This window comes from Oreochromis niloticus, linkage group LG20 (genome assembly GCF_001858045.2).
Source record: "Oreochromis niloticus isolate F11D_XX linkage group LG20, O_niloticus_UMD_NMBU, whole genome shotgun sequence".
NCBI lineage: Eukaryota > Metazoa > Chordata > Actinopteri > Cichliformes > Cichlidae > Oreochromis > Oreochromis niloticus.
Window position 1 is genome coordinate 6,032,030 of NC_031984.2, and position 18,837 is coordinate 6,050,866.

An 18,837-nucleotide genomic window follows, 5' to 3' on the forward strand; every position below is an offset into this window, starting at 1 on the left:
AACCTAAAGCACAGAGGAGGAGTAACTCTGTACGCATATTTTAAGGAGGAGCCATAACAATAAGAGAAGTGAGAAGTTGATTGTTTGCAAGCAAAAAAAGAAAAGGAGCAGTAACCCATCAGTAGCTCAGTATGAAAGTCTGTTACATTTTGATCTGCTTCTTCCTCCTCAGTGAGTAAAGTCTTCTATAATATTCTCAGTTCTCAGTGCTGCTTCTCTTTGTTTTCTTTTTCTTAGGAGTTACTCATTAAGTTTTGTTCCTTTTTGAACAGTTTTAACTATAAACTGCATCAGTTTTTCTTCGTTTTATGTGTTTGATTCTGTGGTTAAAATGTGGTATTCAGTTGAAAATCACATCTGCATGCAGCTCACTGAAAGTACAACATAACTTCTCAAAATATATTTCTTTAAAAACTGTGAGGAATTAGTTAATATCATTTTCTTTTAGCGCAGCTGCAGTGTGTTAGTTATGGTGTGTTCTTTCATTTCATCTCTAGAAATGATTTTTCGTCTTCTTTTCTGAAGCAGAGCGGTTAGATTTAAAAATAAGACCTGTTCAATGACACATGATATACAGAATGTTTAAAGCTTAGATGTGATGTCATAATTTTAATCACATATTGGATTTGTATATGATGAGTTTTTTTAAATTGTGTATATTCATATTGTGAAACATTTTGCAAAAAGAAAAAAAGAAACAAAGGTATACTAACTTTGTGTTGTTCAAATTTTGAATAGAAATACTAAGCAGTTTTGTCCAGGAGAAACAGGTTATTTTGCAGTACTGTGGTAAATTCATAGTAAAGCTCTATGTTGGACAGGTGCACAGTGGCTGTGGGGCTCATGGTCAGATTTAGGTTACATCAAGTGTAGCAGAGATGAATTTGCATTTAAACTTTATACCAGCTGTATACTATCTTTTATAAAGAAATTATATACAGTGTAGTGGATGGACATCAACCAAGATAGCTTGTGAAACTGCATACCTCTTATTGAAGTCAATTGTGTAAATCTACAAAGAGAAGCAGGTGATTTGATCACATCATGTACACTAAAAAAAAACTACTAAAGCTCATATGAGAAATGACTGCTAGCTGTGAGTCTTTCCCTATGCAGATCCACTACACAGACCTTAGGGTTCCCTTACTGGCTGAATCCCACTGTCATAACCCCTGACTGTACTCATTTCATTTTACTGTTCAGGTGTGGAGGCAAAGCCACCCTCTACAATGTAGACAACAGAAAATAGTCAGATTTTTAAATTATCTTTCGTATAAATAATTCCCCTCTTGCCCTACAGGCGGTCCTTCAAGCTTGTGTCCTCCAGACCATACAGACCAGGTTTGTCTCTCTGTATCTGGAAGTCCCACAGGATTTTAGGTAGCTCAGTCATTCTTGACCACCCTAAAAGGCATGTCCCATTTTCACCTTGAGACTTCCAGGTCATACTAGGCACAGATGTTTCTGTATACTATGCCAGCCACTTGGTTATGGAGTTCCATGTATGCTCTGCCTGTGACCATCTTCCACCGCTGTTTTGGTGGATTGTCTCATAGGCGTCTTTACACAGCCTGTACCTGAGGTCTTGCCTTGTGTGGGAGACCCCAGCCTCTATGGTTCTTGTATTGAGACCTTGTTCCTGTCATGCCATGATTAGTGCCTCTGTGCTGTCTTTCAATCTAGCCACTGGTAGGATTTCTGAATGTCAGCCACTTCCTCTATCTGCCGGTGGTACATGCAGGGCCTGTTCTTCCATCATCACTAGACACAAGGTCAGTTGGCCTTCTTTCTGATGTACTCATGGATGTTTGCAGTCTCATCCTGGATTGTGGTACTAGCACTTACCACTCCTCAGTCTCCATCCGGTCGCTTAGTGTACAGTCTCAGGGTGTTGGATTTGAGGTGAAAACCTCCATCCATGGTCAGGAGCTTACTTTTCCTGATGTTAGTGGGTTCTATCTCTTCCTTTGGACAGATTATTATCCCAGCAGGGCACCTGATCACCGGTGTTGATAGCCTAGATCTTGTTCTTACTGTTCAGCTGACTCCTCAGGACTTGCTGGACCCTCTGCAGGTACTTGGTGGTTGCAGCTTTCCTAGCAGCCTCTTTGTGGTTCTCATTTGCTGTGGGATTTCCAGGTACTTGTAGCTGTCCTTGATGTCTGCAATATTGTCTTCTGGAAGTGCAGTCCCCTCAGTTCTGACTACCTTCCCTCTGTTTGTCAATGACATTCCAAGTTGTTGCTGTAAATCCTAGTGGTATGGATCAGTGAATTGATGCCTCATGCACTCGCGGCATACAGCTTGATCCCACACTTGATGATGACTTGTGCTATTGGCTTGAAATTGGCCTCTGGGGTTGTACGCCACATCCCCATTGAGTTCCCCTGCCACTGCGAGCATACCTTGGATGGATTGATGGAGTAACAGCTGGTTTATTCTTCTGCCTTCAATCTCTCTCGTATACTTCTTTAAGCGTCTGGCCAAGGCTGTGAGTCTTTCCTTGGAAGTTTCCAAGGCCTCAGATATGGACAGCTTGCTATACTTCCTACCTTCTTTATCTCACCTTTTTGCAGGTCTGATAGTTGGTTAAGTTTCTTCCATGCTACCTTGATCTTGGCTGCTAATCTCTTTCTCCTTGGAGGGCAATGCTCTTTGTGGCTGTTTATCTTATAGCCAAGCATCTCACTGACCACTGCTGCAGTAGTGTATATCAACTGATTTGTCTTAGTGATGGTTGCAGTAGGGATTGTCCGTAATGCTGCATTCATATCTTCTAGTAGACCTCAGAGGGTACTTCACGTAGTCTTGTTAACTGGTTATAGAGGGTCCAGGTTTACAGCTTTGCCATCCATTCCTCTGGCACTGAACGATCCTTATTCCATCACATTTGGGGCTTGATACACAATCTCGAGTGAAGGTGATGATGATATCTCTGGATAAAAATCACAGATGTTCCTGGGATCTGCTGGAGCCAGTTGCCCAGCTTGGGGGTCACTGCACCTAGCCCTCTGATTACTATAGGACCGTTGTTGCCATTACCTACCACATCTTCTTGAGGTCTTATCTGAGCCCTTGGAATTTCTCCAACTTCTCATGTTCCTTTTTTCCTGATGTTGCTATCACTCAGTATAGATACATTTATGAATATAGCAGTCTTCCTCTGTTTTTCCACCACTACTGTTTTGGGTTGGTTAGCCATCACCAGTTTGTCTATCTGTATCTAGAAGTCCCACAGGATTTTATGTTGGTCATTCTCAACCGCCCTAAGGGAAATTTCTTTCTGCAAGTAACCCCTTCTGCTGGGGTTACATGCATAGTAGCATTCCAAAAATACCCTGTTCACATTGTTATACCCCGAGCCCTGGGGAAACTGGTGCGCAACAAACGGAAAATAAAAAGAAAAGGGAGAATGCCCCACACTCCCTGCTCCCAAGGAAAACGAACCAAAACTGCCACAAATTTATGCAACCACTATGTTTATTAAATTCCAAAAGGTAGCTGGCATCAGGGTGGGCATGACCAAAACAACAAACAAAACTCTCTAGAAATGAAATGATTATTATTATTATATTTTTGCATTTCTTTATGTTTTTTCTTTCTAACTCAACAGTTGAAGGGGAAGTCCGCCTTATAAATGAAGGACATGGTTCATGCTCTGGCAGGGTGGAGATCTTCCACAGAGGGCAGTGGGGGACAGTGTGTGATGATTCATGGGGCCTGGAGGATGCTCGGGTGGTATGTAGGCAGCTGGGCTGTGGTAGGGTCCTCTCAACACCAACTAATGCACAATTTGGACAGGGCACAGGACCCATCTGGATGGATGATGTCTCATGCACAGGCAGGGAATCCAAGCTTTCTGAGTGCCGCCACTCAGGATTTGGATCTCACAACTGCGGCCACGATGAAGACGCTGGTGTCATCTGTCAAGGTAAGTCTGAGCAGATGGAGGTCCCACTGTTTACCTCTCTGTAAATGTTAGAATGTTTAGCTCAGAGGTTTTCAGTCACCAACTGGTAAATAAATTACCCTACAGTATTTTTACGCACAGGGTCTTTCATATTTGATACGTCTTCTTTCAGTCACGAGTTATGAGAAGGATATTCCATATTTTTAGGCCAGTGACAATGAGAAGTATGAAATTCATGAAATGCATCAGGAGTGGCACAAGTTTACATATTCAATGGATCACGTACATTGGGGGTTTGAAGATTGAGGTTTTTTTGCCACCATCTACAAAACACATGAACCCCCACAAATCCATTTCCTTTACATGTATAAAATGTACGATACCAATGTACCATTACCAACACACAAAAAATAAAACAAATCAAAAGATAATGTTTTAATTTCATTAAACTTTTATATTGTAAGGAAAATGTAAATTAAACTCAGTAGTCTGCAGTGTTGAGGTACAGTTTACAATAACTCATTCTACAATGATTATTGTTTTCTTGCATTTCTTTATACTTTTTTTTTTTTTTAACACAGCAGTTGAAGGGGAGGTCCGCTTGGTTAATGGAGGACATGGCTCCTGCTCTGGCAGGGTGGAGATCCTCCACAGTGGGCAGTGGGGGACAGTGTGTGATGATTCTTGGGATATGGAGGATGCTCTGGTGGTATGTAGGCAGCTGGGCTGTGGTGGGGTCCTCTCAGCACCAAGTAATGCACGATTTGGACAGGGCACAGGACCCATCTTGATGGACAATGTGTCATGCACAGGCCGGGAATCCAAGCTTTCTGAGTGTCACCACTCAGGGTTTGGATCTCACGACTGCGGCCACAGTGAAGACGCTGGTGTCATCTGTGAAGGTACATTTGAGAAGGAACACTATTTTCTTCTGTGACCATCGTGTAATGCTAACTTTAGTGTTTTATCCACAGGTTTTATTATATTAAATATTTTGTCTTTAATTCCTACATTATCTGATAATTCCTTCCACTTTCTTCCTGCCTGAGGACTGACAGATCAGGACCTTGTTATAAATGTTCCATTTGCTATTGTTATTCAGGCAATTGAAGTATCTGTTTGACAGGCTAAACATCATCAAAAACCAGCAAAAAATTGCTCAAACTGTAAGTTTTCATTAAACAGCATGACCCTATTGACACAGGAAATTTGTTGAGTTGCTGTAAAAGACAGAATTGCTGTAATTTAAATACAAATATTCCAGTCCTTTTGAAATTTCATATTCAATAAGAGTCCTGATTTAACTAAATCTAGACATCAGTATTTATCAATAGCTAGAAAACCACCTACTCAGAAGAGAAAGGATCATGATGTATAGTATACAAGTCCTCACAAGTTGCCTGGATCCATCTGAAATTTGGTCAGAAAAACCATAAGACCTTGATTTTCCCTGACTTTGAAAATTGTGAGTGTTTATATAACGCTGTTCTCTGGTGGAAGGCAATTCCCCTTGAAACAGGAAGTTTGTTTTTAGGACTTATGGAAGCATGCCTTGAAATTGCTACATTTGAACTATGAATACATTGTAACAAATGACTTTTTTTTTATCTCAGATTCTCCAAGTAGTATGTTCATAGCAAAAATTATTTTAGTATCAGTGCACTACTAATATTATTTATTTGCATTCCTTCTTTCAATTGTAAACAGATGTGAACACAGCAGATCCTGGATTTCCTTATTCCACACCTTCTTCAACACCACAGACCTCTCCAGCCTTTCAGGTGGATGTTACAGGTACAACAGCAGTGGACAACAGCACAGAAGTGGAAGGGGAGGTCCGCTTGGTTAATGAAGGAAATGGCTCATGCTTTGGCAGGGTGGAGATCTTCCACAGAGGGCAGTGGGGGACAGTGTGTGATGATTCATGGGGCCTGGAGGATGCTCGGGTGGTATGTAGGCAGCTGGGCTGTGGTAGGGTCCTCTCCGCACCAACTAATGCACAATTTGGTCAGAGCACAGGACCCATCTGGATGGATGAGGTTGCATGCACAGGCCGGGAATCCAAGCTTTCTGAGTGCCGCCACTCAGGATTTGGATCTCACAACTGTGGCCACGATGAAGACGCTGGTGTCATCTGTCAAGGTAAGTCTGAGCAGATGGAGGTCCCACTGTTTACCTCTCTGTAAATGTTAGAATGTTTAGCTCAGAGGTTTTCAGTCACCAACTGGTAAATAAATTACCCTACAGTATTTTAACGCACAGGGTCTTTCATATTTGATACGTCTTCTTTCAGTCACGAGTTATGAGAAGGATATTCCATATTTTTAGGCCAGTGACAATGAGAAGTGTGAAATTCATGAAATGCATCAGGAGTGGCACAAGTGTACATATTCAATGGATCACGTACATTGGGGGTTTGAAGATTGAGGTTTTTTTGCCACCATCTACAAAACACATGAACCCCCACAAATCCATTTCCTTTACATGCATAAAATGTACGATACCAATGTACCATTACCAACACACAAAAAATAAAACAAATCAAAAGATAATATTTTAATTTCATTAAACTTTTATATTGTAAGGAAAATGTAAATTAAACTCGGTAGTCTGCAGTGTTGAGGTACAGTTTACAATAACTCATTCCACAATGATTATTGTTTTCTTGCATTTCTTTATACTTTTTTTTTCTTTTTAACACAGCAGTTGAAGGGGAGGTCCGCTTGGTTAATGGAGGACATGGCTCCTGCTCTGGCAGGGTGGAGATCCTCCACAGTGGGCAGTGGGGGACAGTGTGTGATGATTCTTGGGATATAGAGGATGCTCTGGTGGTATGTAGGCAGCTGGGCTGTGGTGGGGTCCTCTCAGCACCAAGTAATGCACGATTTGGACAGGGCACAGGACCCATCTTGATGGACGATGTGTCATGCACAGGCAGGGAATCCAAGCTTTCTGAGTGTCGCCACTCAGGATTTGGATCTCACAACTGTGGCCACAGTGAAGATGCTGGTGTCATCTGTCAAGGTAAATTTGAGAAGGTGGAGACACTGAGGTCCCACTATTTTACTCTGTGTCCATCGTGTAATACTTAATGTACAATTGTATAAATATTATATGGTTGATTTAGTTAACAATGTTTTACCCACAGGTTTTTTTCCATTATATGTCTTGTTTTTCATTCAGAAATTATATAGAACATAGTGTCGTTTTTGGGACTGGACATTGACAGTTCAAACTCCCTGATGTAAATGTTCCAGTTATCCTTCAGAAAAATGTGTTATCTATTAACATGATCATCAACATGATCAAAAACTGGTGAAAGCTTTCCCGCACATTTGCATTGGTGAAAACAGCAAGAGCACCTGCTATGTGGTATGGGAAATGTCACATTTTATTCTTCAGTCCACTTCATCTCACAAGCTGAATGCATCAACCTGAAATGTGTTCAGAAAATCGTTTAGACCTTGATTTTTGTTCATTAAGAAAGTCTTGCATCTTCATATAATGGTGTGCTCTGATGGCATGCAATTCACCACGATACAGGAAGTTATTGTTTCGGGGCTAGGAAAGTTGAAAATTCATAAAAACCTGGTACAACCTTTCATATCTCTATAGCTGCTCCTACAATATTTCAATGATGCATCCCCATCACTGCATTTTCCCTACACTCATGGAGCAAAAAAAATGATCTTGGGTCTAAAATGTAAACCTAACAGGAAGTTCACCATTTTTAATTTAAGACAATATTATGATACTTTGGCAATTTTCAGCAAGAAATTCTGAAGATTTTGTCAGTGCTAACTTGCAATGTTTTCATTGTCTTTGTTATGGTGGCAGTGCAAATGTCTGTCTTTTACCATAGCACATAAAAGTGTTAAAATTCAAATGCACAATCTCAAATTTGTCTCAAAATTGGTACACTTTAAACATGAATGCAGTGTAATAACTGACTTTCTTCATCTTGTTCTCAAATTTATTTGTTTATATGAAAATTCTTTCAGTATCAGTGCACTACTATAATTATTTATTTGCATTACTTTTTTAATTGTAAACAGATGTGAACACAGCAGATCCTGGATTTCCTTATTCCACACCTTCTTCAACACCACAGACCTCTCCAGCCTTTCAGGTGGATGTTACAGGTACAACAGCAGTGGACAGCAGCACAGCAGTGGAAGGGGAGGTCCGCTTGGTTAATGGAGGACATGGCTCCTGCTCTGGCAGGGTGGAGATCCTCCACAGTGGGCAGTGGGGGACAGTGTGTGATGATTCTTGGGATCTGGAGGATGCTCAGGTGGTATGTAGGCAGCTGGGCTGTGGTGGGGTCCTCTCCGCACCAACTAATGCACACTTTGGACAGGGCACAGGACCCATCTTGATGGACAATGTGTCATGCACAGGCAGGGAATCCAAGCTTTCTGAGTGTCACCACTCAGGGTTTGGATCTCACGACTGCGGCCACAGTGAAGACGCTGGTGTCATCTGTGAAGGTACATTTGAGAAGGAACACTATTTTCTTCTGTGACCATCGTGTAATGCTAACTTTAGTGTTTTATCCACAGGTTTTATTATATTAAATATTTTGTCTTTCATTCCTACATTATCTGATAATTCCTTCCACTTTCTTCCTGCCTGAGGACTGACAGATCAGGACCTTGTTATAAATGTTCCATTTGCTATTGTTATTCAGGCAATTGAAGTATCTGTTTGACAGGCTAAACATCATCAAAAACCAGCAAAAAATTGCTCAAACTGTAAGTTTTCATTAAACAGCATGACCCTATTGACACAGGAAATTTGTTGAGTTGCTGTAAAAGACAGAATTGCTGTAATTTAAATACAAATATTCCAGTCTTTTTGAAATTTCATATTCAATAAGAGTCCTGATTTAACTAAATCTAGACATCAGTATTTATCAATAGCTAGAAAACCACCTACTCAGAAGAGAAAGGATCATGATGTATAGTATACAAGTCCTCACAAGTTGCCTGGATCCATCTGAAATTTGGTCAGAAAAACCATAAGACCTTGATTTTCCCTGACTTTGAAAATTGTGAGTGTTTATATAACGCTGTTCTCTGGTGGAAGGCAATTCCCCTTGAAACAGGAAGTTTGTTTTTAGGACTTATGGAAGCATGCCTTGAAATTGCTACATTTGAACTATGAATACATTGTAACAAATGACTTTTTTTTTATCTCAGATTCTCCAAGTAGTATGTTCATAGCAAAAATTATTTTAGTATCAGTGCACTACTAATATTATTTATTTGCATTCCTTCTTTCAATTGTAAACAGATGTGAACACAGCAGATCCTGGATTTCCTTATTCCACACCTTCTTCAACACCACAGACCTCTCCAGCCTTTCAGGTGGATGTTACAGGTACAACAGCAGTGGACAACAGCACAGAAGTGGAAGGGGAGGTCCGCTTGGTTAATGAAGGAAATGGCTCATGCTTTGGCAGGGTGGAGATCTTCCACAGAGGGCAGTGGGGGACAGTGTGTGATGATTCATGGGGCCTGGAGGATGCTCGGGTGGTATGTAGGCAGCTGGGCTGTGGTGGGGTCCTCTCAGCACCAAGTAATGCACACTTTGGACAGGGCACAGGACCCATCTTGATGGACGATGTGTCATGCACAGGCAGGGAATCCAAGCTTTCTGAGTGTCGCCACTCAGGATTTGGATCTCACAACTGTGGCCACAGTGAAGATGCTGGTGTCATCTGTCAAGGTAAATTTGAGAAGGTGGAGACACTGAGGTCCCACTATTTTACTCTGTGTCCATCGTGTAATACTTAATGTACAATTGTATAAATATTATATGGTTGATTTAGTTAACAATGTTTTACCCACAGTTTTTTTTCCATTATATGTCTTGTTTTTCATTCAGAAATTATATAGAACATAGTGTCGTTTTTGGGACTGGACATTGACAGTTCAAACTCCCTGATGTAAATGTTCCAGTTATCCTTCAGAAAAATGTGTTATCTATTAACATGATCATCAACATGATCAAAAACTGGTGAAAGCTTTCCCGCACATTTGCATTGGTGAAAACAGCAAGAGCACCTGCTGTGTGGTATGGGAAATGTCACATTTTATTCTTCAGTCCACTTCATCTCACAAGCTGAATGCATCAACCTGAAATGTGTTCAGAAAATCGTTTAGACCTTGATTTTTGTTCATTAAGAAAGTCTTGCATCTTCATATAATGGTGTGCTCTGATGGCATGCAATTCACCACGATACAGGAAGTTATTGTTTCGGGGCTAGGAAAGTTGAAAATTCATAAAAACCTGGTACAACCTTTCATATCTCTATAGCTGCTCCTACAATATTTCAATGATGCATCCCCATCACTGCATTTTCCCTACACTCATGGAGCAAAAAAAATGATCTTGGGTCTAAAATGTAAACCTAACAGGAAGTTCACCATTTTTAATTAAAGACAATATTATGATACTTTGGCAATTTTCAGCAAGAAATTCTGAAGATTTTGTCAGTGCTAACTTGCAATGTTTTCATTGTCTTTGTTATGGTGGCAGTGCAAATGTCTGTCTTTTACCATAGCACATAAAAGTGTTAAAATTCAAATGCACAATCTCAAATTTGTCTCAAAATTGGTACACTTTAAACATGAATGCAGTGTAATAACTGACTTTCTTCATCTTGTTCTCAAATTTATTTGTTTATATGAAAATTCTTTCAGTATCAGTGCACTACTATAATTATTTATTTGCATTACTTTTTTAATTGTAAACAGATGTGAACACAGCAGATCCTGGATTTCCTTATTCCACACCTTCTTCAACACCACAGACCTCTCCAGCCTTTCAGGTGGATGTTACAGGTACAACAGCAGTGGACAGCAGCACAGCAGTGGAAGGGGAGGTCCGCTTGGTTAATGGAGGACATGGCTCCTGCTCTGGCAGGGTGGAGATCCTCCACAGTGGGCAGTGGGGGACAGTGTGTGATGATTCTTGGGATCTGGAGGATGCTCAGGTGGTATGTAGGCAGCTGGGCTGTGGTGGGGTCCTCTCCGCACCAACTAATACACAATTTGGACAGGGCACAGGACCCATCTGGATGGATAATATTGCATGCACAGGCAGGGAATCCAAGCTCTCTGAGTGCCGCCACTCAGGGTTTGGATCTCACGACTGCAGCCACAAAGAAGACGCCGGTGTCATCTGTGAAGGTAAATTTGAGGAGCTGGAGACACTGGAGGCACTTATTATCCTCATATAGAAATATTATTTTGTATCTACATTACAATTTTTCCCACAAGTTCTATTGTGATAAATATTTCATCTTTCATTCATAAATTACTTAAATTATAGTCCAGATACTTCAGGTCCATGCTCTGAGAGTGCAAAGACCCAGGTGTAAATTCTCAACTTAAACTCACCTAGTTTTGATTGGATTTGAGCAGATTTTTTTGGTGTGTTCAGCATTTCTTTTTTTTTTTCTTTTTCTTACTAAGGCTGTTGAATTTAAGGTTATCACGCTGTCTTCATTAAGGGAGTTTTCTGAGAAGAGTTTTCTGAGAAGCTTTCTTTACCATTTACTAAATACTAAAGGAAGCTTTTTTTTCTTTGTCATCTTTGTTCTAAAATATTTCAATAATCCATTTTAATATGTAGCTGTTCTTTACTAAAGAAACATTTCAAATGTGGCACGATTGAAAATTTCATATAGATGTTTTTTTTTTACATGTCACATAAAAAAATAACTCTTTACAATTTACATTATGAAATTGTTTTTTCTTCCTCAGTCTCTCTTCCAGGTTTCTCTCCATTTGTGGTTATTGTAACTGTGGTACTGGTCGTTCTGCTGCTCCCTGTTGTTCTGTTGCTTATCTACAGAATGAGGGCAATGGGGTACTTTGGTAAGTCCCCATTCATCCGTATATGTATTTTCAAGAATGATTAAGTTAAAAAATGTGAAGCTACCTCCTGTTGTGGCCCCTTCTGGACAAAAGGTCAGACAAAAGTAGTATTTTTCTTTCCTGTTGGAATTGTTTGGCTGCTAACCTGGTCCATCTCTTTTTCAACAAGATATGCATCAGACCTAATGTGCAAAAATTAGCTAAAGCTAATAATATAAAACATGTATTTGTCTCTCTCTTTTCTACAGGTTTGAACAGGAAGAGAAACTCAACCCGCAGCCAAACTGAGGTGATTCATCAGTGTTTGTTTGTTTTCACTGTCATGTATAAGCTCTTTACTATTGTACTGTCACTGTGACTGGTTCATAAAAAAAACAAAGTTGTTTTTGTTGTTTAGTTTGTTTGTTTATTTGTTTCTTGCTTTCCCCAGATTCCTCTCTCTGAAAAATATTCTACAGTCTACACGTGTGAAGACTCTACCTATGAGAGCCTTGGTTCAGCCAGCAGGGACCAAGACCAAACCTATTCTACTCTCACATACAAAATATAACACATTTTCTTACATAATTTAAGATTTATAGAAATGTGTTTGTCAGTTTCATGTCTTATTGAGTACCATGGTCAATTTTTCTGTAAGAAGTCGCACTCTCACTTACAAGGCCTATCCTACAGTCTCCACATGTGAAGTCTCGACCTACCTATTTCTGTCTCTCTTCCACAGCATGTCTTTCATCCTGTTTTCCTTCTTCACCCCAACCGGTCGCAGCAGATGGCCCCGCCCCTCCCTGAGCCTGGTTCTGCCGGAGGTTTCTTCCTGTTAAAAGGGAGTTTTTCCTTCCCACTGTCGCCAAAGTGCTTGCTCATAGGGGGTCATATGATATGATTGTTGGGGTTTTCTCTGTATTTATTATTGTGCGATCTATTGTACAATATAAAGCGCCTTGAGGCGACTTTTGTTGTGATTTGGCGCTATATAAATAAAATTGAATTGAATTACTAGAGCAGGGGTGTTGAACTCAAGGCCTCGAGGGCCGGTGTCCTGCAGGTTTAGATCTCACCCTGGGTCAGCACACCTGAATCAAATGATTAGTTCATTGCCAGGCCTCTGAAGAACTTCAAGACATGTCGAGGAGGTAATTCAGCCATTTACATCAGCTGTGTTGGATCAAGGACACATCTAAAACCTGCAGGACACTGGCCCTCGAGGCCTCGAGTTCAACACCTGTGTACTAGAGCGTTGATCAGGCCAGCAGGAACCAGGACCAAACCTACTGTACTCTACTGTCACACACACTAAATAGCAAATTCTCACACATTCCTTCAAATGAATAGAAATCTGTTTGGGGTTTGATGTCTTATTGAGAACCATGGTCAAATTTTTCTGTAAGAACTAGCAATGTCACTTCCCTTGCGCTTACTAGGCCAGACCGGTAATCCTGACACTGGTTAGTCAGGAACATCAGGAAATTTGACATAAAAGCAAGGATGAGTTGACTCAGAATCCATTTGTTACGTTTGACCCTGTTATTCTACTACGGCATTAATGATGGCCATCAGTAGTGTCCTACCCAGAGAACTACATAGATGCATGCGGCTTGCCTCTTTGTGTCTCTGGCTAACACATAACATAACGCCGGTGGTCTTCAGGTCCTCAGACGACACTGCGTCACTCATCGGCGTGATTGTGTCACTGACATTACTAAATGGGCTCAGGGATACTTCCAGAAATCACTGTTGGTTAACATGATCCCCCATGCCATCTGCAGATGCCAACTAAAGCTATCGTGCAAAAAGGAAGCCATATTTGAACACAGACCAAAGAAGCGTTGTTGTGTGCTGTGGGCCACTATTAATTTGAAACTGTTTTCATAGTGGGAAAGTGTTCCCATTCACATGAAATTCGTGTTTGTAATCACAGACGTCACATCTTCTGAGCTAAAGAGGAGGAAGACCTTCGAGCATGTTATAAGCTGCTCAATTTAATGTTTCAGTCCACTATTTAAACATTCACATTAATAAAAGTAATACAAATTATCACTAGCTGAAATTAAAGTTTCGACAAAATCTTAAAAACAAGCTGAAGTGAATTCATTGCTTCCAGCTGTTTTTTCCACATTAAAATGGACTACATTTACTACATACCTGCTTCTGTATCCATCTAAACCAAACCCTCACAATGAAACCAGAGGATCAGTCAAACTTTGACTATGTTTAGTGAATCTAATTTTATGTAGTCTTAGAGCACTGCCAGGGGGCAGTGGATTTTAATCACTTTAGGCAGTTTTGCATTCAATACTCAAATAAGCTTACGAAGAAACTAGTTACACGGCAGTCCTAAGTAATAAATAGCAAGCGCATCAGAACTTCTTTTGTTAAAGAATAAAAAGAATATAACAGAAAAAGAATTGTTTTTCTTGTGTTTACTGGTTGATTTATTATTTGTTTAGTCATCTGTCCTCCCTTAGAAACGTTATGTATGCAAACACGAGGCCTCCAGATTCAGTGATGGAAAAGAGTGAAGGTGTTTACTGCCATCAAGTGCCAATTACTATATTGTAAAAAGCAAAATAACAACGAAATCACCAAAAAAAATGAAAATAAAAATAAAAAATGACCAATCTGCTAATATACACCGGTGTGAAAAAGTGTTTGCCCCCTTTGTGATTGTTTCTTTTATGTTTGTCAAACATAAATGGTTCAGATCATCAAACATATTTAAATATTAGACAAAGACAACACAAGTAATGCAGTTTTCAAATGAAGCCGTTTATTATTAAAGGGGAAAAAAATCCACACCTGCATATCCAAAGCCAGACATCATGCCATGATCCAAGGTTTATTTTGCTTTGCTATGTTCTGTCTTGCTGTTCACATGACTCTGTTCAATAAACTCTATTTCAAGAACTCTTGCCTGTTCCACAGGATCTTTCTGAGTTCTTTGATTTTAACTGGATCTAAGAGACTGAATTAACGAGTGACTGCTGGATAAAGTTCATCATTTAGCTTTAAAGTAGCAAACCGACAACAGTACATTTAAAAGCAAATGGAAAAATGCTGTTGCATTTACAAAAACTGTTAACACTGGAAGAGTTGATGATTTATTTATGAAATATGATTGGAATAAAAACAGCTCTTGCATAACATATAAGAGCTGTATGTTCTCCATGAGATATAAAGTGTAGACTATTGAGTATGTTTTTCTTTATGATGCTGAGGTTTTGATTGTGTGTGGTCTATATGTATATGTGTTTTTGTATGTGACTTGCACATAAGCATGACTCCTACATTTTCTTCATCAATATATTAAACCATAAAAGAAAGAAATGATAAAAGCAGGTGAGACTGTCTGATTTGTTTATTTGTGCTTATTGTGATATGAAATCATATTTGTTTGTAAGTTTGCTCCCTAACAAACACAACAATGTCGACGAAACATTTTGCACCGTCAGAGGCGACCACGGGTGCCTTTGGTTTCATTCTATAATATTGGACTTATTTTTCTACGAAGGTTTGAACTTTGAAGGTGTTTAAACAAGAGAGAAGAGTGTGAAAATGTTCATGCCTGTCTGAGAAAAGTGTATAAAGTGTGTAGTGGGGGTTTTACAGCCTTAAAACATCTATAATAATTGTAAAAAAAATAAAGCTGGGTACTTCGTGAAGCACTGTACATCTTTCAGCAGTGATGTCATTAAGGCTTAACATTCTGGTGGAAGTGACATCCAGGGGATGTCTCATTTCAGATGTTACAGATGATGGCATAAGTCGCATAATTTTTTCCTAGAAAAGAAAATAGAAGATTTCATGTTTCTTTTGAATTGTTGTTTTTTAATTAAGCTTCAGTTGTTTTTAATATATTTTGTAATTTAATACATAATATATTCTTGTTTTGATTGACATTGTAGTGATGTGTTTTATTTTTGTAATTTTGATGCCTTAGCTTCAAAAGGGGTGCTAGACAAGGTCAGACATGGATGAAGTGCAGAAGAAGATCCACTAGGGAGACGGCAGAACCGGCCACATTGTTTCCCAGAAGATGTTTTGTCATTTTTGTTGTGGTATAAAACTGTATTGGTTACAGGGTCATCCTTTTTGTGAAGCAGACCCCTGGTTCACATCAAGGTCCAGTGCTGTAACTTAATTTCAAATGCTGAAACAAATTCAATCTTTTAAAAGGTAGTAGTTTATATTGTAAAACACCTTTGCAAAAATTTTTTGTCCCTGATCCTAGTCTTACCCAGTAGATAATTCAGGGTTGTGAGTGAGAGGACTTGTCCAGCCTGACTGCCCTGACATCCAGTTGTCTTCCCTGCTTGCCATGATACGAAAAACTTGTTTCACAAAGGGTTAAAAAGTGAATGTCCATAGTTTAGATTTTATTAAAACAGCTTGGCAGGAGCAGAGAAAGAGTAAAAAATAATTTAAAAAAATTAAAACGAATAATGAAATCACATCAATTGTACTTGTTGTACTAACCCAGTCTAACCTGCTGATTTTGTTTTTATCTTTGGGGGAGAGAGGTTGGTGGTGAGATGGGCACTTCCATATATGTTAATGGAAGTAATCAGGAAAGCAGGATTCCTTGATAGATCTCACATATTCTCAAAGTTAGAATCCACAAGGAAAACCTTGGAAGTGTTGAGAAGATGCAGTCCACCAGGAAAATGATGAAAGCTCTCTTATCAGAATTACAATCTGACACAGCGATGATGATGATGATGATGATGATGATGATGATGATGATATCTGCTTATCATCATGGACATGGTTTGTCTTCAAAACAATTGAAAAGTGAGTTCAGTGCAAAGAAAGAGAAGTAATGAGGACGAGCCATGTACTGTTGTAATTCTTCTCTTTTGTTTCTACTTTGTGGTGTTTCTATGTTAATTGTGCTATTAAAAAAAATAAAAAGGAAGGTGACTGTGGGGCTCAGCCTCTGCTGAATACAATAGAAGAGCAGAAAGACGTATTCCCTGTTTTCTCCAAAGACACTGAAGTAAAAGCTATAGCCTAACTTCACTTTATATGAGTCTAGTTCTGTATTACACTCCCATTAAACAATTATTGTTTCAATTTGCCTTTGCAGCTTTGTTTTGATTCCACATAGTGGAAAGTGTGTTTTTGGCATTTGTTTTGGGGCATGCAATGCTTTTTATTCTAGACAGTATTTGTTATTGTTTGGGATTATTGATCTCTATGAAGCAAGTATATTTTTCCACTGCCATGTTGAAATATCCCAGATATTAGACAGATGAAAAATATCACATTAAAGTACATTTAGAACAGGTGAAAAAAAATTAAAAAATTATGTGTGACTGATCAAGTTTAAATATAATGGACAGTGGTATTATCAAACTTTTTTTCAATACTATGTACTTTCCTTTATTTTAATTTTACTTAAGCATTTTATATCTAAAAGCCTGAATGAAAAAATGCATGTAGGTACTTTAACAAGTTGTGGTCATTCCTGAAGTATATTTTAAAGTCATTGTTGTTGGCACCTTGATTGTTGTTGTTTCTTTTTGTTGGTGGTAGCTTTGTCATTGTTGTTGCTGTAATCATTGTTATGGGGGCTGAAAAAAGAAATTTGTTGTCTAAATATACTGACAAACACTATATTTAGAAAGAAAAAAAACTCACCCTTTGTAACAACAATCTCAAACTTCTCAGTTGAATCTAGCATCAGAGTTCTTTTCACACAGCACATGTAACATCCTGTGTCAGATGTTTTTAGCTGGTCAATGGTTATATGCATAGTATCAGATGAAAACAAACCATTGTCTTCAGATTTAATGCTGTATCTGCCATTCTTAGCTGTATCACCGGTTGTTTCAATGAGAATGTTTCCACCTTTACATTCACATCTGCAGAACAGCCTCTTGCTTCCAGAGGAGAAAAAAAAAAAAACTTGCATTCAGCTGTGATGGATGGATGAAGATGTCCAATCAGTAGTTAGTCTATTTCTAAGCTATGAAACAGTGCCAACAATCCACAGTGTGTTCCCAGTTCCCAGGCCGTGATTCCTCTCCTTGATATGTGGTGAAGTTACACAGTGTGCTGCTCCCTCCACACGTTTCCACATTTGACCTAAACAAGAGATGCCACATTTAGTACAGTCCTATCCACCGTCCAACAAAAACACTTAAACCATTCCACAGGAGATAACAGAAACCACAATAATAGCACTGAAGCACTAACTGTGTTCATAGTGTAACAATCCCACACCAACTGCCGCTCCACTGCTCTCTTAAGTAGGGCTCCTTGATAGGCAGATCAGCAACAGGTGAGTGATTAATCCCAGGTGTAGCTAGCTCAAAGGTAGGAGACTCTCCAGGCCTGGTGTGGCAGCAAAACCAACATACCACGGCACACACACACACACATGCACACTCACTCCAACTCGTACACAGGGAAGCGAAGGACCAGGAGCAGATCACACCAACAAACAACCATAAGCATTCGACAAATGAAACTAATAAACATTCATCAAACCCCAAAATAACACATGATCCCTGGGTCACAGACCTAGGCCCATGACACAGAGTTTGGTTCCTTTAAAGAAGACTATATTTAAAAACACACTGAGACGCATGTTACCTAAGTAAATTGAAGTTATTCTAAACTTCCAATCCCTCAGATGAAGTTCCCAGTTGAAGACATGTGGCTGTGCCCTGTGAACTATAAATAAATTAGCATAATTTGTTGTGAAGCAGTTTCTTGATGAATGTGTTATCCTTAAATTGGTTTTCATTGGCAAAAACTGTTTTAATTTCTTTTTTTTTTTTTAGATTGTCAACATTTCTGCAAAGAAAATACTGCTCATAGACCCCATGAGGAATGAAGGTTTATGACAGGAAAATTCTGCGTAACTGAGGGCATGTATGATACTGAGGTATTATTCTTAGAAAAAACATTTCTTGTTTCATTATAAATTGCTTTTTCAACTAGGAAATATCTGAGGATGAGAGGGCATGAAGACACCATGGAGTGGCAGTTACAGACTCTGCAACACAATAAGCAACAGGATTCCAGCAGTTGCGGAGT

At 39.3% G+C, this 18,837-nt stretch overlaps 1 protein-coding gene and 1 long non-coding RNA gene across 6 annotated transcripts; one reads left to right on the forward strand and one right to left on the reverse strand.

Moving 5' to 3' along the window:
• Positions 1-102: 102 nt before the first annotated feature.
• LOC109196114 (deleted in malignant brain tumors 1 protein-like) lies at positions 103-12,565 on the forward strand. 5 transcript variants are annotated; one of them, XM_019349359.1, is made up of 11 exons: positions 103-171; positions 3,614-3,931; positions 4,492-4,812; positions 5,618-6,052; positions 6,614-6,934; positions 7,966-8,400; positions 9,206-9,640; positions 10,672-11,106; positions 11,683-11,796; positions 12,045-12,085; positions 12,227-12,565. In XM_019349359.1, the coding sequence occupies exons 1-11, from the start codon at positions 132-134 to the stop codon at positions 12,344-12,346; spliced, it is 3,015 nt and encodes a 1,004-aa protein (XP_019204904.1). In that variant the 5' UTR covers positions 103-131; the 3' UTR covers positions 12,347-12,565. The 5 variants fall into 5 exon arrangements, with proteins under 5 accessions (XP_019204904.1, XP_019204905.1, XP_019204908.1 ...); XM_019349360.1 differs by having other exon boundaries at positions 5,618-5,745; positions 6,628-6,934; XM_019349363.1 differs by having other exon boundaries at positions 5,618-5,704.
• A 4,280-nt stretch (positions 12,566-16,845) lies between these two features.
• Positions 16,846-18,239, reverse strand: LOC112843243 (uncharacterized). Its single transcript, XR_003215460.1, has 2 exons — positions 17,992-18,239; positions 16,846-17,880 (listed from the first exon to the last, which is right to left on the reverse strand). It is a non-coding gene; the product is annotated as an uncharacterized LOC112843243 (long non-coding RNA).
• Positions 18,240-18,837: the final 598 nt, after the last annotated feature.